At 41.4% G+C, this 23,609-nt stretch overlaps 1 protein-coding gene across 3 annotated transcripts in view; it reads left to right on the forward strand.

The window, feature by feature from the left end:
- sorcs2 (sortilin-related VPS10 domain containing receptor 2) overlaps positions 1 to 23,609 on the forward strand; it is a 385,062-nt gene that overhangs the window by 351,744 nt on the left and 9,709 nt on the right. For all 3 annotated transcript variants that reach the window (XM_085451748.1, XM_085451747.1, XM_085451749.1), the window contains exons 12-20: positions 2,245 to 2,321; positions 2,511 to 2,602; positions 15,743 to 15,850; positions 19,755 to 19,875; positions 20,072 to 20,205; positions 22,068 to 22,187; positions 22,336 to 22,507; positions 22,588 to 22,774; positions 23,173 to 23,306. In XM_085451748.1, coding sequence (XP_085307874.1) covers positions 2,245 to 2,321; positions 2,511 to 2,602; positions 15,743 to 15,850; positions 19,755 to 19,875; positions 20,072 to 20,205; positions 22,068 to 22,187; positions 22,336 to 22,507; positions 22,588 to 22,774; positions 23,173 to 23,306 — 1,145 coding nt within the window. The remainder of the gene's footprint in view (positions 1 to 2,244; positions 2,322 to 2,510; positions 2,603 to 15,742; positions 15,851 to 19,754; positions 19,876 to 20,071; positions 20,206 to 22,067; positions 22,188 to 22,335; positions 22,508 to 22,587; positions 22,775 to 23,172; positions 23,307 to 23,609) is intronic.

The raw sequence follows: 23,609 nt of genomic DNA on the forward strand, positions 1-23,609 counted from the left end.
AAAAAAAAAACTCTCACAGAAACAAAGACACACAGTATAGTTTTTGAATTGAATTTTATTTATATAGAAAAGAAAGAAAGTGTACTTTATTGATCCCCGTGGGGAAATTCCTCTCTGCATTTAACCCATTCATTCAGTGAAGCAGTGGGCAGCCATTGGCCGCCCAGGGAGCAGTGTGTAAGGATGGTACCTTGCTCAGGGGTACCTCAGGGTAGCTGTTCAGGGGAATCGAACCCCCGACCTTCCGATCATGGGGCCACCACTCTACCTACTGAGCTATCCCTGCCCACAGTTACCACAGGACACTGAGCTGCATCAAGGTGTGCCATGCTCTCCAAGCTAGGCCCACCCTTAGACAACCACAACAAGAACAATGGGACTATATCAGAAACTGAGTGACTCTTATATGCCCCATCTCCAGCATTGCCTTCAATTCTTTGAGAACCATTTTGCTTTGGTGTTTTTGCAGCCTATAGGGTTGTAACTGAACTGACAGCCTTGGGAAAGTTACCAAAATATACTTTATGAGGTTAGTGCAACCTGGCCCCAGAGAAAAAACGCATCAGATATAGCTCAGTTGCAACTTAGCTATATATGCACTCTCAGCCGGTGAGAGATGGTTATCACAGGGAAGCACGTTCACCTAGCTCACCAGAGACACAAGCTTCGCCTTCTTCCATGCTTTTAGGAAGTTGAAATGGTAAATCTAAGTTGCTCTGCCTCTGTCAGTTCACACAACTTCATAATAAACAATCCCCACTTGGGAATATGTGTGACCTAAATAGGCTCTTGTCTATTTATGTAGAGCAGAATAAGTTCATTTGAATTGACTTGGTCCCCTGTAATAAAGCTCTTACCTTGTGTAAGTTCATAATAATACACTTGACTGGGACTTCCATGAGGGTTAGGAGGTGTCGAGGTGATTTTGGCATAGACACTGGATTAACCAGCTGGCATTCAGGACAGGATAGGCAACAATAGCACAAATGCTAGTGTTGCACTAGCACAAATGCCAGTAAAATCAGGCCTATTCTTTTCATAGTTTACAGGCCAGGTATGGGTTTGTAATGGGCTGCCTGAAAAGCCATTTCCCAGCAGCTCTTCACCACCAGCAACTGGTGTTCTCTTCACCAACACAAGTGTCCCTCTCTACAGTATCACATGACCTCACATCAGCATTCAGAGCACACCGTCAGATATTGCCCCACTAACTTATTATTCTGTCCAATCTGTACTTAGAATCAGTGGATGCATACTGTAAGGCATAGTTGTAGTCATTGTTTTGCACTTATATTTAATTTAAGTGGTACTACATTTGCACATTCCCATTCACACACTTAATACTCACCCACCATGCTTCAACCAAATTCCCGAGGCAAACCCGATTCTGGTTGATTTTGGACTGTGTATGGCCCTATAACCATAGCCTACGGTATACCACCTCGAGTCCTTACTGGAATCGTGTATGACCCTCATAGGTTGGGGGAAGATGACAGAGGCCTGGAGAAGGAGACATCCTGGCCCCTTAAGTACCTGCCTTAACCTGGCTCCTAAATACGTGGACTCTTATTTAGGAGGTACCAGGGCTGCCCACTTCTCCAGCACTCTTCCACTGATATCTGAAAAAAATAACCAAAAAATAACCTTTAACCTTCCGAATTAGTCCAGAAACCAGTGGGTGACATCTTCATTGGCTAAATTAATTTTTCACAAAACATACATCATACGTCTGTATAACCTGTTGGGGTCTTCACTGGTTGTCTGGAAACTTTATAGCAACAACATTACCAAAAAAGTTATTAAAATTAGTGACGTGTTACTGAAGCACACACATTGTAGCTACATTTTAATTTAAAAAAGAAGTACAAACTCTAAACCCTTAAGATATTCGGGTTTAAAGCGTAACTTTACTAAATTAGAAAATCTATTCCGATATTCAAATATACGCCTCCAGCTTTGATCAGAGAAAGAGATAAATCCTTTTTTATATCTTAGCTAATTTTGGCAGATTCAGAATTCAAACATATTCTCTCCTTTTGGCCAAATGTAAAAAAAACAAACAAAAAAAACCCCACACACAGCAATAAAAAGTTCTCGAGGAGCGCTCAACCTTTGTGACTTTGTCTCTTCAGTTATTCCCTTTCTAGCATCCCTAACACAGTTTGAATCCATTATTGTTGCCTGCCCCACATGAAGGCTCACTTCATGCCTGATAAAATTCTCCATTCCTCATTGTGCCTTCAGGTAACCTGGGCTCCAAGCTAGTAGAGTATAAGGAAGAAATGTATATCTCTTCAGACTGCGGAAAGACGTGGAGACAGGTACACATCCTCTCTCTTAATTCTTCTTTTATACTGCTTCACTCTTCCCATTCTGACCTCACCATTTCAGCTTTCCACTGAGGAGAATCTGAGAGGATAAAAAAGTATATTATATCTATCATTTCAAATTGTTTATTAGCCTTTGACTGTCATGCCTTTTGTTATTTCTAAACATGTTGCTTTTGAAAGGTGTTTGAGGAGGAGCATCATATCCTGTATCTGGACCACGGTGGTGTCATCGTTGCCATCAAAGATACCTCGATTCCCCTCAAGATACTCAAGTAAGATTACAGACAAAGACAGTAATGCTTACTCCTTGCTGCTGCTATAAGACATTGTTTAATGGAGTGTGATTTTTTTCATGATTGGCTTCTTATTAAAGCCTTTTAGTGTCACCAAAATCAGTTATAATCAATATAATGAAAGTTAATGGAATGATTTATTCTGAAATTCACTGGTAGCAGTGATCATCTGTTAGAAGCCTGTGACAGTCAATCAATAAGTATGCTTTTAATTGTAGCCCTAGTTTTATATGCATGACTGACAAAATGGAAAAAAACGAAGTAATCAAGGAGATGTTAAATCAACGGGAGACAAAAGTAAAAATGATTAACAGTAAAGAAACACTCACTCCAATGTAGAGTCAGTCAGTGGATGTTCAAAATGCCATGCGATCATTGTTATGCAGACGTTGAATTGAGATGTTTATACCGTTTTTGCAAATGTAACAACCCCTGCAAAGTATTATGTTTTGGGTGCATTTCTTATATAAATGTTGCTTAGTATAATTGCATACTTGTAGATTTTGAAAAAGTTTCGATTTCTGGTACGGTACCTTGAATTTTTTAAAAACGATTCTCTCTCCTTCCCCTTAGTTCACAAATACAGTTTCTACCTCAGCAAGATAATATCTCACTGACCTTAATAAATAAGGATCAAATAATGAGGGCGCATAGATAAGACAGTGCTCAGGAAAAAAAAGAAAAAAGAAAAGCATTTATCACAAATTTAAATCAAATGACTTTTCGGATAGGAACAGAGTCCTTGACATTCTTCCCTCACTTTGGCTTGGGTAAAAAGGGAACTTCTTAAGTAATAGAAGTGTGAATGTTCATTATTACCACTTTATTATGTAAAATCAAAATAATGTAATCTGATATTTCTTACTTCCAAGACTCACTCCTTTTGTATAGTTTGTTCTGGAGTCAGAAATGAATTCCTTGACCCCCCCAAAATTCTCACTTTCACGTCTATGTTATAGCACTAAGAGTGAGAGCCACACACTAAACATTATTGTTCAATTTTCCAATTTTAAGTTTTATTCGTATGGTGCCAAATCAAAAACACAGTCACCTCAAGGATGCCTTATATTGTAACATAAAGACCCTATAATAATAATAATAATAATAATAATAATAATAACAACAACAACAACAACAACAACAACAACAACAACAACAACAACAACAACAACAACAACAACAATAATAATAATAATAATTATTATTATTATTATTATTATTATTATTATTATTATTATGACAAAATACAATTTTGTTCTTTAAGTTGCCGGTCACATTTACAGACTTTTAGAAAAAAGGATAATTTTTCAGTCCTGCAAGTCCTTATGTAGCCTTTTTAAAGCTATAATTCTATATCCAAGCTTGATTTTCATGCTTAATTTAGCTGGCATGGCAGGGTAATGTGCATCTGCCAGACAAATGCCAAAGCCAAATCAAAGTTTACTCTTTGCAAACTAGTTTATTATAATCAATCATACCTTCAATGGAAAAATAATGCATGCCACTTAACCATATTAACTAGCAATGTTATAATAAAGGTCTAAAGGTTATTCCTTTCTTTTTTGTAGTTGAGACTTGTTTAGAATAGAATAGAATAGAATAGAATTCAACTTTATTGTCATTGCACATGCACAGGTACAGGGCAACGAAATGCAGTTTGCATCCATCCAGAAGTGCTTTAGTGATATAGATATATTACAATATATATTAGCAATAATATAGATATGTGAGTATATTACAGAAATGGGTCTATTATGGTATGTTATAATGTACACGGTATGAAGTATGTTGTGAATATTCTATAACTATAAGTATGTACAGGCTGTAGTGAGTACAAGCTATGTACAGGATATGAACAGGATATAAATATGAAAAACTATACAGAATATGAGATAAATAACTTTACAGAATCTGGGATATACAGCTATACAGAAATGGGAACTATGCAAGTTGTAAACAGTTGTAGGATTAAAGATTATCGAATGTACAGAATGATTATTTACACAGAGCTATACATTAGTGCAGTTAAGATAAGTGAGGGTGTAGATAGTTTCTACAGAGGCTATATAAAGTGCTGGTGGTTGTGAGTGGTGGTTCAGTCCATGTTATTATTGTGTTTGAGGGTACAGTTGTCCATTGTGGGTGTGTGTATGTTCAGTCCATGAGTTTAACGTGGGTCAGATGTCAGGAGGCAGAGTTCAGGAGTCTGACAGCTGTGGGGAAGAAGCTGTTCCGGTACCTGGTGGTCTTAGTCCGGAGGCTCCTGTGGCGCCTCCCAGAGGGCAGGAGGGTGAAGAGTCCATGTGATGGGTGACTGGGGTCTTTGATGATTTTCCCAGCCCTTTTCAGACACCGCTTCCTGTAGATGTCTTTTATGGTAGGAAGTGGTGCTCCGGCGATGCGCTGGGCAGTTTTCACGACCCTCTGCAACGCCTTCCGGTCCGAGGCAGAGCAGTTCCCGTACCAGACTGTTATACAGTTGGTCAGGATGCTCTCGATGGTGCAGCAATAGAAGTTCACCAGGATGTCTGAGGACAGGTGGTTCTTCCTCAGAGTCCTCAAGAAGAAGAGGCGCTGGTGAACCTTCTTGACCAGCTTGGAGCAGTTGGTCGTCCAGGTGAGATCCTCGGAGATGTGGACTCCCAGGAACTTGAAGCTGCTCACACGCTCCACAGCCGTCCCCTTAATGTGGATGGGTGGATGTGGGTCAGCATTCCTCCTGTAGTCCACGATGAGCTCCTTGGTCTTCTCGGTGTTAAGCAGCAGGTTGTTTCTGTCGCACCACTCAGCCAGACGATCCACCTCCTCCCTGTAGGCGGCCTCATCGTTGTCACTGATGAGGCCAATCACCGTGGTGTCATCTGCAAACTTAATGATGGTGTTGGAACCATCAGCAGGTCTGCAGTCGTGGGTGAAGAGGGAGTAGAGGAAAGGGCTCATCACACAGCCTTGTGGTACACCGGTGTTCATTGTGATGGTAGATGAGCAGCGGTTATCCAGCCGGACATGTTGGGGGCGGTTGGTCAGGAAGTCCAGTAACCATTTGCAGATGAGGGAACTGATACCCAGGTCTGTCAGTTTCCTGATGAGTTGTGAGGGGTGGATTGTATTGAATGCTGAACTGAAGTCTATAAACAGCATTCTGGCGTAGGTGTTGTTGTTGTCCAGGTGTGAGAGGACAGAGTGCATTGCGATGGAGACTGCATCCTCTGTGCTCCTGTTCCGGCAGTATGCGAATTGGTGGGGGTCCAGGGTGGGGGGGAGACAGGATTTGAAGTGTGCTAGGACCAGTCGCTCTAAGCACTTAGTGATGATGGGGGTGAGTGCTACTGGGCGGTAATCATTGAGGCAAGATTAGTGATGATGGGGGTGAGTGCTACTGGGCGGTAATCATTGAGGCAAGATGGGTTGGAGTTTTTGGGTATCGGGACGATGGAGGTGGATTTGAAGCAGGCCGGTACCACAGCGTGGGCCAAGGACAGATTGAATATGTCTGTGATCACTCCTGCAAGCTCCCCAGAACACGCTCTGAGAACACGCCCGGGGATGCCATCAGGGCCTGCAGCCTTGTGGACATTGATCCTGCTCAGCACCGCTCCTACATCGGTGGGGGAGAGAGTCAGAGGTTGGTGGTCTGGCGTCATGTCTGCTTTGGTTGTGGTTGTGGGGTTCCCTCGCTCAAAACGAGCATAAAAGTTGTTGAGCTCGTTTAGGAAGGAGACATCAGAGGATGCGGGAGAGGGTTTGGTGGTCCTGTAGTCTGTGATGGTCTGGAGTCCTTGCCACATGCGTCGGGGGTTGGAGTTGGAGAAGTGTTCTTCTACCTTCTTTTTGTAATGGTGTTTGGCTTTTTTGATGCCCTTCTTTAGATTAGCCCTGGCTGTACTGTAGGCGTGTGCATCTCCTGACCTAAAGGCAGTGTTGCGGGCCTTCAGGAGGAGACGAACATCCCGGTTGGGGTACATGGTGATCCGTTTCTGGGTGGTGACACTGTCTGTGGTTTTGGAGATGTAATCCAGTACAGATGAGGCGTACTGGTCCAGGTCTGTGTGGGTGAACATATTCCAGTCTGTGTTTTTAAATCTGTCCTGGAGCACTGCGTCTGTCCCCTCTGGCCACACTTTAATTGTCCTCACAGCAGGTTTCACACGTTGGATGAGTGGTGAATACCGAGGTGTGAGGAACAGGGAGAGATGGTCCGATTGTCCAATGTGGGGGAGGGGTGTGGCTTTGTAGGCTCCAGCCAGGTTGGAATACACATGGTCTAAAGTCTTGTCTCCTCTGGTGTGGCAGGAGACATGTTGGTGGAATCTGGGGAGGACTGTCTTTAAGTTGGTGTGGTTGAAGTCGCCAGCAACAATAAAAGCAGCCTCGGGGTGTTTATTCTGGTGTTTGTTAATGGCTGCAGAAAGTTCTTTCATGGCCAACCTAGCATTAGCGTCGGGGGGTATATACACGGCAGTGAGTATGATCGAAGTGAATTCTCTGGGGAGATAATAAGGTCTGCATTTGACCATTAAAAACTCCGCATTAGGTGAGCAGTGACTCTCAGTAGTAGTGGAGTTCATGCACCAAGCATTGTTAATATAAATGCACAAACCTCCACCTCTGGTCTTGCCGGAGTCATCTGCTAGCCTGTCGGCTCGGTGTGTGTGGCGTCCTGCTAACTCGATAGCATTGTCCGGGCAGCTGTTGTTCAGCCATGTTTCGGTGAAAAACATGACATTTGAGTCCATAATCCGTCTGTTGTTAGTGATGGAGAGCCGTATCTCATCCATTTTGTTTGCCAGAGAACGGACATTGGCGAGAAAAATACTGGGTAAAGGCAGCCGGTGTGGTGTTAGCTTTAGCTTAGCCCGTAGCCCTCCGCGCCTACCTCGCCTTTGTTTACGATCTCGGCGCCGTCTGCGTGCACTTCCGCCCAGCCGGGGAGAGTGGGCAGCCTCCGGTGTTCTGGAGATCTCTGGGGTGAGTCGGAGATCGGCGACTATATTCCTATATTATTTTAGGTGATCCCTCCCAAAGCATCAGTTACTGCCAGCCTGTTGACATTCTGATACGAATGTCTTTAGAGAGGTGCCAGATATACCCTTTCCATATGCGCCTTGACTGCTGAAATATCGTGCACATGAATAATAGATGAAGCAGCACTGGCATTAGTGGATTAGTGCAGTACATCTTATTTTGTATCCTTTTTGTAGCTGTGTATTTAAACTTTGCTTCCTTTGGTTTTCATTCATGTTTTGTTGATAGTCTAAGTAACACTACACCTGGTTAGGTTTAGGCTCTGAAAAATACTTTGTTATGTGGTTGAAGTAAAAATATTGCCCCTGCAAATGATTAAACCTACAAGTTAGAAAATTAAAGTTGGCTACTGTATTTAAAAGTGACAGCAAGGGGTTCTTTTCAGGTGTAAACATCTGGAGAGTTTGGAGTGACAGGCCCACGTTCCTATAGCCTAAACCCAGATATCAAAGGGGTGATTGTGCATTATTCAGAAAGGCAAACAGCTTTGACAGCATTCCACTTTCAATGCCCTGGAAATGTGAAGAATCTGAATATTTTGCTGACTTGGTGTAATGCATGTAATGCATATTAGGTGTTCATGAGGTATGGAGAACAGAGACCTAGAGACAACTAAAAACACTTGCCTTTTCAGCATGCTAGCTGCATATATAAGAACGCCTATATCAATGTTTGAGTAGTGGTCAGAAGAACGTAAAAAGGTATACTGAGGATAAACCAAGCCAATTCCGCTATACCTGGTGCGCGTAAGAAAATTATCAATATGTTTTTTGTTACATTTTTGTTTGGTGGTGTGGTTTTTCTAATGTGAAATATGTGCTGTGGCTCCAAAAAGTTGGAAAATACTGCCCTTTATAAACAAAATTACTGATTGCATTATGAAGAATTATCAACAACAACATTTTTATACCACACACAAAACACATTTTTATCCATTATACATTAGTATGCAGCCTTTCTCTATATCCACAGTACTTTGCTGTGCTATAAATTGCATATACAGTGCACCCTGAAAAATGATCCTAAAACCTGGGACACTGCAGTTCATGGTCAGCCTTTGAATGGTGTCTTTTCTGCTTTGTATGTCATCTGGCATACTTCTGAACAGTAATGTATTGGAAAGTGTAAGTTGTATTTATAAGCGTCACTATTAAGATTTATTATTAACCTTTTTTACCTAGAAGTGAAACTCTTGAGGATAAGTATTTCTTCTGTGTACATGTGAGAGACAACATTATGATTTTGTCCAGTCCCATTGTTTGTTTTTTTAATCTTAGAAAGTTTTCTTTTGAACCTTGGTATTATACTTCATAGTTTAATGTGAACTTCTCCTATTAACTGCTTTAGAAGGTAGTCATTAGTGGTAAAAACTGGAATATATTTTATTTTACTTCACATTAGGGAAGTAATGTGATTGTTTTTTTCTTTTAGGGGTAATGTATTCCTTTTATATTAAAGAGCTTTCAGTAAGTCTGTGGCCTGGTTTAACCTATCACACACAGCAAGCAAAGATGACAAAAAAGTGTATAATGGCAAGAAAAGGAAAAATATATTAGTAAACAAGTATAGGTGGAGGACTGGGTAGGTTGTCAGTACTTGTATATTAAGAACTGTTCTTGACCTGAAATGCTTCTTCATAAAGTCCTCCAAATTTATACACTCCATACTATCTTTCCAAATCCTGAAAATATGACTTGTTCCCAGATTCTGTAGTGCCTTTGACTCTCCAAAATGATTACACCATGTTCCCAAGCGGGGGTAAGATAGCTACAACTGTGTGCATCAAAGCCATGCCATTTCACAGACACTTGAAGAGTGCATCTCGACTTTTATAAGTGACTGTACACACACACACACTCCCTCAAATCATTTCCGATAATTCCCCAGCTCCTCATACACTCACTCAAACTTGAATGAGTTTTTTTTTTACACTCTGTAGCTCTCAAAAGGCATTCATATCAGCTAATTATGAAAAGGCAGCAGGCTGAGAAATGAGAAGACTCCCTAGCACACTGCCTGTATACAGGGAGTGCAGAATTATTAGGCAAGTTGTATTTTTGAGGAATAATTTTATTATTGAACAACAACCATGTTCTCAATGAACCCAAAAAACTCATTAATATCAAAGCTGAATGTTTTTGGAAGTAGTTTTTAGTTTGTTTTTAGTTTTAGCTATTTTAGGGGGATATCTGTGTGTGCAGGTGACTATTACTGTGCATAATTATTAGGCCACGTAACAAAAAACAGATATATACCCATTTCAATTATTTATTTTTACCAGTGAAACCAATATAACATCTCCACATTCACAAATATACATTTCTGACATTCAAAAACAAAACAAAAACAAATCAGCGACCAACATAGCCACCTTTCTTTGCAAGGACACTCAAAAGCCTGCCATCCATGGATTCTGTCAGTGTTTTGATCTGTTCACCATCAACCTTGCGTGCAGCAGCAACCACAGCCTCCCAGACACTGTTCAGAGAGGTGTACTGTTTTCCCTCCTTGTAAAACTCACATTTGATGATGGACCACAGGTTCTCAATGGGGTTCAGATCAGGTGAACAAGGTGGCCATGTCATTAGTTTTTCTTCTTTTATACCCTTTCTTGCCAGCCACGCTGTGGAGTACTTGGACGAGTGTGATGGAGCATTGTCCTGCATGAAAATCATGTTTTTCTTGAAGGATGCAGACTTCTTCCTGTACCACTGCTTGAAGAAGGTGTCTTCCAGAAACTGGCAGTAGGACTGGGAGTTGAGCTTGACTCCATCCTCAACCCGAAAAGGCCCCACAAGCTCATCTTTGATGATACCAGCCCAAACCAGTACTCCACCTCCACCTTGCTGGCGTCTGAGTCGGACTGGAGCTCTCTGCCCTTTACCAATCCAGCCACGGGCCCATCCATCTGGCCCATCAAGACTCACTCTCATTTCATCAGTCCATAAAACCTTAGAAAAACCAGTCTTGAGATATTTCTTGGCCCAGTCTTGACGTTTCAGCTTGTGTGTCTTGTTCAGTGGTGGTCGTCTTGGCCATGTCTCTGAGTATTGCACACCTTGTGCTTTTGGGCACTCCAGTGATATTGCAGCTCTGAAATATGGCCAAACTGGTGGCAAGTGGCATCTTGGCAGCTGCACGCTTGACTTTTCTCAGTTCATATTACTAAAAGATGGAAACGAGATAATTAATTAGTTTGGTGAATGAGGGAGCAGAATTTTCACTTCATGGTTAACCCTGGATTTTCTGTACAATAAAAGAGGTTTTCTTCTTACTGGGGTAAGGTGGTGTGGTAACTTACACTGAGAGCCTTAGAGAGCAACAGATATGGATGGTTGAGTGATTCCTAGAAGATCCTTCAGACCTCTGCCAGGAGAGTAGGAGGGTCTTTCTCCTTTCTACCCATTGTTTTTTATCAGCTTTGCTTCTTTGTCTCTGTGAGGTTAAGCCAGGCCACACAGATATAATTATAGCTCTTTATTGTCAAAGGAGCTTGCAAAGAAAAGCGTCTGGACTTCTTTAAGTTGCTTGAAGACGTTTCACCTCTCATCCGAGAAGCTTCTTCAGTTCTAAGGTTAAATGGGGGAGAGTCCCAGATTTAAACCTAGTGGGAGTAACCCCCCACAGAGGGACAAAAGGACCCCCTGATTGATGATCTTTTAATCGCCTGAGCCAAGGTGTGAAAATGGGTGTGGGTCCCAATCAGCCAGGGTTTCGGGTGAGCTTATTGTGAAACCTGGCCCCACCTTATCATGCGAATTCCTGAGGTCAGATGGCCCAGGATGTGAGTGGGCGTTAAGGCGTCTGGGGAGGGAACTCAAAACTGGATTATAGATGGCAGACAGTTGGTGTCGTAAACCACCGCCTCTGTTCAAAGATGGTCGCTCACAGTGGACATAGATGGCTTCTTTCACTCCTCTTTCAAACCATCTGTCCTCTCTGTCCAAAATGTGAACATTGGCATCCTCAAAAGAGTGTCCTTTATCCTTAAGATGCAGATGGACTGCTGAGTCTTGTCCTGTGGAGGTGGCTCTTCTGTGTTGTGCCATGCGCTTGTGAAGTGGCTGTTTGGTCTCTCCAATGTAGAGGTCTGGGCATTCCTCGCTGCACTGTACAGCATACACCACATTGTTAAGTCTGTGTTTTGGCGTTTTGTCTTTCGGGTGAACCAGTTTTTGTCTGAGTGTGTTGCTGGGTCTGAAATGCACCAGGATGTCATGCTTGGAGAAAACTCTCCTGAGTTTTTCTGATACACCGGCTACATAGGGGATGACAATGTTGTTGCGTCTGTCCTTCTTATCCTCCCTCGCTGGTGTCTGGTCTTCTTTTCTGTGCCTCTTTGCTGACTTTAAGAACGCCCATTTAGGATTGCCGCACGTTTTGAGTGCTTCCTTTTGAGTGGAGATTGTCAGAAAACGACTACAAGAAGACAGCTCCTTGGAAGACAGGACCAACTTCACACCCGATCAGATTTGCACACTGTTAGACCTCTGCCTTACCACAACATACTTCAAATACAACGAAGGCTTCTACAGACAAAAACATGGCTGTGCCATGGACTCCCCCGTGTCACCTATTGTAGCCAACCTTTACATGGAAGAAGTGGAAAGGAAGGCTCTTGGCTCTTTCAAAGGAAGAGTACCCAGCCACTGGTACAGATATGTAGACGACACCTGGGTCAAAATCAAGACACAAGAAGTGGAATCCTTCACTGTGCACATTAACGCTGTGGATTAAAACATCAAGTTCACCAGGGAAGACACAAAGGACGACTGTTTGCCTTTCCTGGACTGCGCTGTGCACATTGAAGAGAACGGCAACCTTAACATAGAACCGGAAGCCCACACACACGGACCAGTACCTCCTCTTTGACTCCCATCACCCTCTGGAACACAAACTTGGAGTAATTAGGACGCTTTTCTTTGCAAGCTCCTTTGACTACAATGACCTGGATGACTGAGAACCTTCACAGACATAAAGCTCTTTATTATAAAAAGAATAACTCTAAAAGAGAAAAAAGGCATTATTGCTCAACGAGTCCATCATCAGTTGCCATCTGGTCAAAGTTTCCATGGTCTTTAGGGATCGTATTTATACGTATAGAAAGCTGACAAAAAGCAGTTCAAATATATATCATATTTAGTTACTATGATAAGAACTGATCATGCAGGATGATGGCACTAAACCTGTCTAGTCACTGCGTTATGCCTCATTTTATGTAACTATGTGTTTTGTTAGATAGCAATGTCTTTTTTCTTTCCTCGGTCAAATGAACCAAAGTCTAAAAGAGCCTTTAGCGCCTCATTTACTATTCACTCATCCATATCACTCATACCATTATTACTGATAAATAACAAAATCATTCTGGTGAAAGACTTTTAGGGTCTCAGCATGCCTCGAATTACCTGTGATCTGCTGTCTGATCACTTTGAAGGGCAAATGTTTTTATAGTTAATCCAAATGACCAAACTCAGAGGCAAGGAATTTGGACGAACCGTCCCCTTGGCAGTTTTATTCTGCTTTCTTGTTCTAATGCCAAGAACTCTCTTGGTGGTGCCCATTAGTGTCTTTGTCCTGTAGATAATAAAACTTGAACTGTCAGAAGTCTTTCATGATGTTGCGCTTGGTTGTACACGTCAGATGTTACAAGAAGTAGTGAGTAGAAATGAAGGAACAGAGTCTGAGTGAAATTCATAGCCTGCTTACATTCACACCTCAGTACTCCTTGATTCATCAATTTTAAGGAATTAAAGTTGAAAGGCCCCAAGACGTAACTGATTCTGCCTTTGGAAAGTGGCTTCACACACTGTTAGATTAGAGAACCCTTTGTTTGACGCATAAAAAGGCCTAGCAAGGCCTAGCTTTGATGGCTTTGTATATCCATTCTGTTTTTCTTTCACAGTGCCTGTTTACCCAGTGATTATCTTATTGCACTCCTTGTTAGGACATCGTTAAAACACAGCCCGCAGAGCGAGCCACACACTGCTCGATTCAACATTGATCCCTCTCCATCACACAGTCACACTTATTCAGTACTGCTGCCACTGTTGATGGCATGAGTTGTCGGCACAGTAAATAAAGCTGGGCAGATGGCTCTTCTTGCTTGCTTCACAAACCTCATTTTAGACAGGACTAAAGAAAACTTGAATAACAGACATTTGAGTTTCACAAAAAGGATCTCATTGTGACTAAAAGCATAAAAAGCACTTAATTAGCAATGAATGCTGTATTTTGTCAATTTTCTATGTATAGACAACTTCAGTGATCCAACTTTGTTATGTATGTGCATTTTCGCACTACATAGTTTTACTTATAAAAAACAAATTACACAGTTCTTATACACATTTTTACCAATGAATTTCCATGACTTTAGAATGATGTTTCATTTAACCTACTAAAAATATCTGTTGTAAACGTATATTTCATTCTGTTAAAAATTGAGTTTTCTGTCCCACTGTCACAAGAGTTTGCTTATGAGGGGGTATCTATTATTGTAGGGTTTTTACAACATGGCATGCCTTGAGGCAACTATTGTTGTCTATAACCCTATATAGATAAAATTGAATTGAAGTGAACATGAAGGAAATCAAAAGGTACACCCTCATCTCATATTAACCAGTTTTAAATTGAACAGTTTTCTACTGCATAAGCTTTTGGGGGTTTTTTTTAATCTAAAGTTCAAACTCCTCACTCATTGTGTGATTCAGTATCTTGTCTGGCAGCCTTGGATTAAAGAACCAACCTTCTGACTAGCAGATGATCTGCTCTGCCTCCTAAGCTAACAGCCACCTTATTATCTCACTAAGATAATTCTGGTGAAAGACCATAGCTATGGAAAGCACCTAGCTGCTCCCATGTTTAGAATATCAAACATTTTGCAATCACTTTTTGTATGGTTTTTTTTTTTTTTGCCTGTCCCGTTTGGCTCTTTTGCCATCAGAATTGTTGTCTAAAGGCAAAGAAAGATGCCCAACGGATTTACTTTACCAAATTGACCTTGCCGTAATGGTCCATTTGATTCACCTTTTATTGTTTATTTTATTTTCACTTACTGAATATGGGACAGACTTGACTGGGGGAAAGAAGGGGAGAAAGAAAGAGGGAAAGAGAAACAGCTGAGAAGAGGGACGGGGGAGAAGGGCAAAAGACAAAAACCAACAGAATGGGATAAAATAAGCATTTTGTTGGTAAGAATGTGTGCAGTATCCAGTGTGTGAATGTGTGTGTGAATGGGTGGATGACTGGATATGTAAAGCGCTTTGGGGTCCTTAGGGACAAGTAAAGTGCTATACAAATACAGGCCATTTACCATTTACCATTTATCCCACATAGAAAACATGTCAAGACTCTGCAAACAAAGTATTGTTTGACCTAATATGAATGTTAGGTAGTTGATCATAACCATATTTCCATGGCTTTGCCAAAATTTTATGCGATTACTTTCAAAAATGAATTACACAAATCTTAGTTGTTTTTATCTCAAAAGACAATAATACTTTTAATTCAGAAATGTTTTAACAGAGCTACATTTCAAATATAAAACAGTACATGTGCTCTGTATTGATTCTAACGGTACATAAAATTTAGTATCTGATAAATAATTTTATCCATATTGCAGTTGGTTTAAAGAACTAATAATTTCAGTGAGTCTGCCAGGCCCGTAAACAATGGCAAACAATAGCTACAAGCTAGCTATGAGCTGAAAAAGTTACCTTAACATCTGATAGCTTTCTGAACCAAACAGAGGGACAATGTGAGAAACTGTACTGAAAATAAACTGAAATTACACCATGAAGTGGATACACCAGTTTTCTAGGATGCACTAGGTATTCAGCATTTAGCTAGTTGTGCTAATCACGCAGGTTTTAGACAGACAGTATAAAGGGCAACATAATCTAAATTCATTAAGTACCAAATGAAATCAACATTAGAAGTACCAAATGATAAGTCTAATGTTGATTTCTAGTCTTTTGATTGTTATTTAAGATTTCATTTGCTGACATCAGGGCAAGGCTCTTTTGTTATATCTGAAGACAGTTTCATGAGACTCTGCTTCTGTCTTGGTGATTCTGAACACTTCATCCTTTCCCACAGGTTCAGTATTGATGAAGGACGGACGTGGAACATTCACAACTTTACAAGCACCTCCGTGTTCGTCGATGGACTTCTGAGTGAGCCAGGAGATGAGACCCTGGTCATGACGTGAGTGAAAATTTCAATTTCAGTGCTTCTGCCAGAATGATAAAACACACTGTTCAGTTAAATTAACTGAAAAGGGTCTGAAATTTTAGGTGCCTTTTAAAAAAATACAAATTCAAACTTTCCTTTATGTAGCTGACAATATATTCTCTCATATTCCATATCTATTCAGCATTGTGGAGAAGAATTTAAATACCTTACATCTCCTACAATTTACCTTTTATTGTATCCTTAACTCTTCCTGTACTCGTATACGTTTTTAATAAGTTGTCTGAAAGGTCTACCGGGTAATAGAGTACATTTAAAGGAGCTCATTTTTCTTTTCCAATAAAGCAGTCCCCCTTTTTGGAGAGTGGCACCTAGTTTCTCTTCAGTTTCACATTAAAGCAGAGAATGATGGGAGCAGAGGACCCCTACATACTCACCTGCTGACATATTACTCCCATAGTCTGCTAAGTATTTGTGAACGCATCCTGAGCAGGCTTAGACTAGTACAGCAGTACAGGCAGCTTAGTTAGCGTCTACGGTGCTGTGCATAAGTCTTGAGCCATAAGCCCTCATTTCTTTATATACAGCTTGAAAGACAGTATTGTATGAACAGGGGTCGGATTCAGATTCGGATTTGCCACTCTCAGCCAAACGGCCTATGGGCGCCTGCTCATCCCAGTGAGCTAAACCAAGGCCTGAGAACCTTTACACTCTAACACAGCCTAATCACCTTCCTCTGTCTCACCATATCCCCTGCATCCTCATCTTTTACACTAACGCTCTGCTTGTCCTCCTTCACTAGGTCCATGGACCTCCTCTGTGATTGCTCTTATTTTCTTCTGCCTGGCAGCTTGATATACAGCATTATTTGTCCAAACTCTTTACTATCTCATTATTTGCCTCTCTAACATTGTCTTCAAAGTACTCAACCTGAGCCGTCTCTCTGATATACTAATTTCTAATACTGTCCATGTGGTCTCTCCCAACAAAAATTTGAGCATCAGCCTCATATTAGTTGAAACTGTCCATCTTCACTACCTCTGCTCCTTGTATTGTCACTCTTTCTCATTCACATTGCTTCTTCTGACTTTCACTCCTCTTCTCTCCAACGTATCCCTCCACCTTTCCAGGCTCTCCCACCTACTCCTCCCTACACAATCACAGTGTTAACTGTGAACATCTTTATCCACAAAGACTCCTGCCTGATTGCATCTGTCAGCTTGTCTATCACTGTTGTAAACAAGAAGGGGGTCAAAGCCAGTACCTGTTTGTAATTCCACCTGTCTCCCTGTCCTCATTCATGTCCTGGCCTCACGTACATTTCTGCCAATCCTGACTTCCTAATGCTGTAGCATAGAGTTTGGCAACCTATCATATTGTTTCTCGAAATCCTCAAAAGCATTTTGCAAAACCTTCTGACCTTTTCTGTACTTCCTGATCAGCACTTTCAAAGAAAATATTACATCTACCATCAACAGATTCATAGCTTATCGGTATCATCTTCATCAGTCTGTAATTACTATAACTCTTTTGTTCTTGAAAACTGGTACCACTACAGTTTTCGATTTCTTTGGCTTCTCACTCTATGAGTACTGAATATCAACTGCAGGTAGCTTTAGGTGCAGATGTCAGGCGTTCATATCTTTTTAGGCGTAAAGTCTGTCTTCTCTTGCTTGCTCTCTCTCTCTCTCTCACTCGCTCTCTCCAAATCTCTCCATCTCTAAGTTAGCAGGAGTGACACTTGTCACATCATCTTAGACTCCAGACCTTGGCACACAGATAAGACTCACTCCTAGCAGTAATCTGCTGAGAAGGGCAAAGAGATTGTCACACACACGCACAGATACACGCGCAGGCACACACACATGAGGAGGAGAGATCGAACATTCAAGCTCACTCACCATTATCAGAGATGTCAGGCACACAGCCTCTGGGCTGAGACACACTCAGACGCACACACGCACACACACACACACACACACACATATATATGTGCCATCCAACTGACTCCAGCGAGATAGGGTCGGCGGCCAAGGAAGGGTGTTGAGGGCAGCTCATGTCTGATAGATTAGCCAGGGTCTATATCCTTGCCACGGAGTTTCGATTTTTGATGGCGGAGGCTGCCATCCCGTAATGAAGTCTTTGAACAGTGACTTAGCACCAAGGACAGGTGGGGAGTAGAGCTCGTCCACCACTCATACTAATAACACCCAGTCAAATATCAGGACAGCACAGGCAGGTTTCTACTGCACATACTGCTTTGTGAGATCATGAAATCACCTCATTCTGCTGCTTCTAAACCACTTGTAAGAAACATAATAGAAAACCACATCACTGGTTTGTATCTAATCACATTCTGCAACAAAACTCTCCTGAAAACAATGTACAAACATGTGTTTTCTCCTACTTAGCTCTGTTTGTTTAACAAAGGGAGCTGTTAATAAGTTTTGATTTGTGTTCACTGAGCTGATTGGACTGTTGTTTGTCCACTAACAGAAGTGTTAATGCTCTGGAGCGCCCATTCAAAAGTAGACAAAGAAATAACTAAATTAACTCCACAGCTGGTGGGAATTAATACACAAATAAAGCAATAAACATTTTTACACTGAAGTACACTGAAAGGTTTGCAGTGACCCAGCAAAATGTTGTTTACAAAATCTAGATAAGACTCACGGATGGAAATGTTAAACATGCGTTCATCCACATTACTAAGGCAGGATCTTCTCCTTGTCCTCCATAGGTGGTTTTCAGAATTTTGAAATTGGCGTATTGTGATCATAGACTGTATACAAAGATAGACAGTTTGTAGCTACTTATTAGATTAAAGACTCAAGATAAGTATTTTTGGGCAGCTGCCATGTCGTTATTTTGGAGTCAGAGGTTACCATATTTGATCAGGAGGGTGATGTCGTAAGCTATCAGCTAATATTAGCACAGATCCTGCTAATTGTTACTAAATAAGACTTCAAATTTTACCTTAGCAAAACTGAAATCCAAACTTTTTTGACAGTCTGTACCACACAGCATGGAATAATTTTAAATCAGATAATTGCTTTAAAAATCCTCCAAATTTAAGAAGCAGGATAATCCGTATTTGACCAAATCAAACAAGTAAGAGCAAGAAGAACAACAGAGGTAAAAAGTGGAACATCAGCATATGTGAATCTGCAGCCGAGACATCTGTCACTACCTTTTAACGACGCTGGTAAAGACAACATTAGTCTTGCTTGCGCGGCACTCCAACGAAGTGATTGCAAGCCAATAACATATGTCAGAGTGACTGATTTGAGTCACATCAGTATGCTTAAAAATGTTCTAACAGACACACACAGATTAAACAGCTGAGTTCAGTAATGGGAATATGGCGCATCACCTGTGATTTCCTGTAGAACACCACCATCTAGTGGAAAGGATGGGGAACTGTGACTTTGCTAAAAGGCTTTATCACTTGAGCTACATTTCCAATAGAGATACAATCCATTTGTAAAGCTGCAAGATGGTTTAGGTAAAGATTATCTCAGTGTTGCCCCTTGCATCATACACAATAATGCCACAATAATGCTGTAAAATAAATACTTACATTTTAAAACTGCCACTCTGTGTTTTAGAAAAGCACATGTTGTGAATTACCAGTCTTAGAATAATTAATGAAGTTGCTGCTGTTTGTGTCAGGTGTGTAAGTGAGTGCAACTCAGTGACTCTGAGGAAACACAGAGGAAAGAATCTAACAAACAGCTGGAAGCAAGAACGTTGTTAATGTTTTATCAAACAAGCAGAACATTAAGGAAATATCCTGTCTTTACCATTTAGGTGTTGATGCTAAAAAATGAAAAAAGCCTGATGTTCAGACTTTCCTTTGTGCCGACAAAAAAAGGCTTTTTTCGTTATACTGCGTGTGTGTGTGTGTGTTTTCTTGCAGTGTGTTTGGCCACATCAGCTATAGGTCAGACTGGGAGCTGGTGAAAGTGGACTTTAGGCAGTCTTTTCCCCGTCAGTGCACTGAGTCTGATTATGACTCCTGGCAGTTCACAGATCAGAAGGTAATGCACACGGACTCACACAGAGATGCAGCACATTCACATGATTTAAGCTGTGTTATAGATTCTAGCTTTTTGAAGTTTCCAAGGGAAATTATCTATTTCTAAGGTCATGGCTCTCGAGCTGTGTTTGGTTGTATCAGATTGTACAAACATATAAGTGGCTACAGAGTGTGCACATGGATTTTATCACCCTTAGGAGGAAAAGTGCATTATGGGCCAGGAGCGGACGTTCAGGAAGAGGAAGGACACTGCATTCTGCATAAAAGGAAAAAGCTACACATCAGCTCTGACCAACAAACCCTGCCAGTGTACTGAGAAAGACTACAACTGGTAAATATGCACTGAACTGGTTTCAGATTACATCATATTTCCTCTATTATTGTATCTGAAAGTAGAATGCGGAAACAAAAGCAAATGTATTGTTTATAAATGCAAATAAAGGACACTGTGCACACTACAGGGTGGGCCATTTATATGGAAAACACCATAATAACATGGGAATGGTTGGTGATATTAAAGTCCTGTTTGTGGCACATTAGTATATGTGAGGTGGCAAACTCCTCAAGATGGGTGGTGACCATGGTGGCCGTTTAGAAGTCGGCCATCTTGGATACAACTTTTGTTTTTTCAATAGGAAGACGGCCATGTGACACATCAAACTTATTGGTAATGTCACAAGAAAAACAATGGTGTGCTTGGTTTCAATGTAACTTTATTCTTTCATGAGTTACTTACAAGTTTCTGACCACTTATAAAATGTGTTCAATGTGCTGCATTGTGTTAGATTGTCAATGCAACCTTCTTCTCCCACTTTTCACACACTGATAGCAACACCACAGGAGAAATGCCAGCACAGGCATCCAGTATCCGTAGTTTCAGGTGCTTCACATCTCGTATCTTCACACCATAGACAATTGCCTTCAGATGGCGCCAAAGATAAAAGTCTAAGGGGGTCAGATCGGGAGACCTTCGGGCCACCACGACCAATCCACTTTCCAGGAAACTGTTCATCTAGGAATGCTCGGACCTGGCACCCATAATGTGGTGGAGCACCATCTTGCTGGAAAAACTCAGGGAACATGCCAGCTTCAGTGCACAAAGAGGGAAACACATCATCATGTAGCAATTTCAAATATCCAGTGGCCTTGAGGTTTCCATTGATGAAGAATGGACCCACTATCGTTGTACCCCATATACCACACCAAACCATCACTTTTGTTGGTCCAACAGTCTTGGAGGGATCCATCCAATATGGGTTAGTGTCAGACCAATAGCGGTGGTTTTGTTTGTTAACTTCACCATTCACATAAAAGTTTGCCTCATCTCTGAACAAAATCTTCTGCGTGAACTGAGGGTCCTGTTCCAGTTTTTGTTTTGCCCATTCTGCAAATTCTGTGCGCCGATCTGGGTCATCCTCGTTGAGATGCTGCAGTAGCTGGATTTTGTAAGGGTGCCGTTTGTGAGAAGCTAATATCCGCCGAAGGGATGTTCAACTAATGCCACTCTCCAGTGAGATGCGGCGAGTGCTACGCTGTGGGCTCTTGCTGAATGAAGCTAGGACAGCCACTGATGTTTCTTCATTAGTAACAGTTTGCTTGCGTCCACATTTTGGCAAAAATCACGAAACTTAGCAAGCAGTTTGCTGACTGTAGCATGGGAGATGGGTGGTCCCGTAGGGTGTCTTGCATTGAAATCTGCTGCAATGACCCGGTTACTGCGTTCACCAGATATCAACACAATTTCGATCCGCTCCTCACGTGTTAACCTCTTCGACATGTCAATGACTGTGAACAAAGAGAAACTTGTAAATAACTCATGAAAGAATAAAGTTACGTGGAAACCAAGCACACCATTGTTTTTCTTGTGACATTACCAATAAGTTTGATGTGTCACATGGCCTATTGAAAAAACAAAAGTTGTATCCAAGATGGCCGACTTCTAAATGGCCACCATGGTCACCACCCACCTCGAGGAGTTTGCCCCTTCACATATACTAATGTGCCACAAACAGGACTTTAATATCACCAACCATTCCCATGTTATTACGGTGTATCCATATAAATGGCCCACCCTGTACTTCATGCTGTGTTATCTTTGAGGCCTTTACTTTTTCAAGTATTTGCTCAGACCAGCATAACTTTCTTGCTTAGTGAACAGTTATTAATTTTTATGATGCTGAAATGTCTTTGTAGTGATTATGGATTCGAGCAATCACACATGGAAACTGACCGCTGCATTGCTGACTTCTGGTATGATCCAGATTCACCACCTGAAGACTGCCACCTAGGACAGACCTACATGTCCAGCACTGGGTCTGTTCTTGTTGATTTTACGTTTTCTCCAACCCAGCTCCAGCTCTGTCTCAAGTTCACACCTACCAGCATTGTTATTCACTCTCTAATCTTGCTTTCAGTAAGAGTGCACGCCTGACTTCACACTCTGTCCTCTGCTGTGTTTCAGCTACAGGAAGATGATATCTAACTCATGTGAAGGGGAGCCAAACAAGCAGCAGAGCTCTAAAAAGCACAGCTGCCCCCTGCTCGCGCCTAAAGGATTACGAGTTGGCATAAAAGGGCAGATGCTGGCTGTGGCACCTGGGGATGACATCACATTCACTGTCCACCAGGAGCAGGTAGGACAAAAGTTGTTTTCTTTTTACTTTTTCCTCATTTATTCAGTTTCAGTTTGTTGAACATTATCTTTCTTTAACAGGGTGACACCAGCAGCACCAAGTATCAGGTGGATCTTGGTGATGGGGTACGGACAATTTACCAGAACCTGACTGTGACTGATGAACCCATCCAGCACCGTTATGAAAATCCAGGCATTTACAAGGTCAAAGTGAAGGCTGAGAATATGGCTGGACACGATGAGGCTACCATGTACATCCAGGTCACAGGTTGGGTTTCCTGGTGAACTTCCTTGTCTTTTAATTAGACAGCCTCTAAAATGTATTTTCTTTCTTGGAGGTGGAGTTTTTGCTGATGTCTCATCACTGAAGCTCACACTGCCTGTCACAAACATCTATACTCATTTGTCCTGAATTTCTATTAATACCTAGCAGGGAAAAAACGTGATGAAATCATCTTTTGCCAGTTGGTTCGCTCCTCTCATATCTGTCTAGCTTTGCCAAATATGGTGGAGACCGTTCTGAATCTCACTTCATTTTTCACTTCTTATTTGTCAGTTAGAAATGTTCTAATTCTACTGACACGAACTTTAATATTTAACATGGTAGCTGAGGCCTGTAGAGTCTGACCCTTTCTTATTATTTTAATAGAATTTCATTTCTTGTAGCCCCACTACAGGAAGTACACCTAGAAGTGGTTCCCATTGCTGGGAGAAACCATGAGGTCAATCTCACTGCTACTGTCCTTCCCAGTGAGGCCAACCTGACTGTCTTTTACTGGTGGATAGGAGACAGCATGCAGGTAAAGGAAAAACTTCAATTGTCATTCATTTATAAATTCATTTCTAACTGTAAAATCTGTGGAATTCCATTAAAATTGCGTTAGTTCAGCTAAGTAACTAAGGATTGAATACAGAGTGGTGTACAAACAAACGTGAAAAGTGGTGATTAAGAGGAAGAAACAGTGTGTCATGAGAAGCACTCCCCAGCACTTTAGGCCTGATGCTGGAAACTAAACTAAAACTTCATCAAAAAAAGAAATCTCTAAGACTGATCTAAACTGAGAGCTGGTTCCATAGAAGAGGGACCTGCAAGCTGAAGGCTC

The sequence above is a fragment of the Copadichromis virginalis genome, linkage group LG3 (genome assembly GCF_057382275.1).
Source record: "Copadichromis virginalis isolate Kocher_CV1m ecotype Utaka linkage group LG3, C_Virginalis_male_GT1.1, whole genome shotgun sequence".
Taxonomy (NCBI): domain Eukaryota; kingdom Metazoa; phylum Chordata; class Actinopteri; order Cichliformes; family Cichlidae; genus Copadichromis; species Copadichromis virginalis.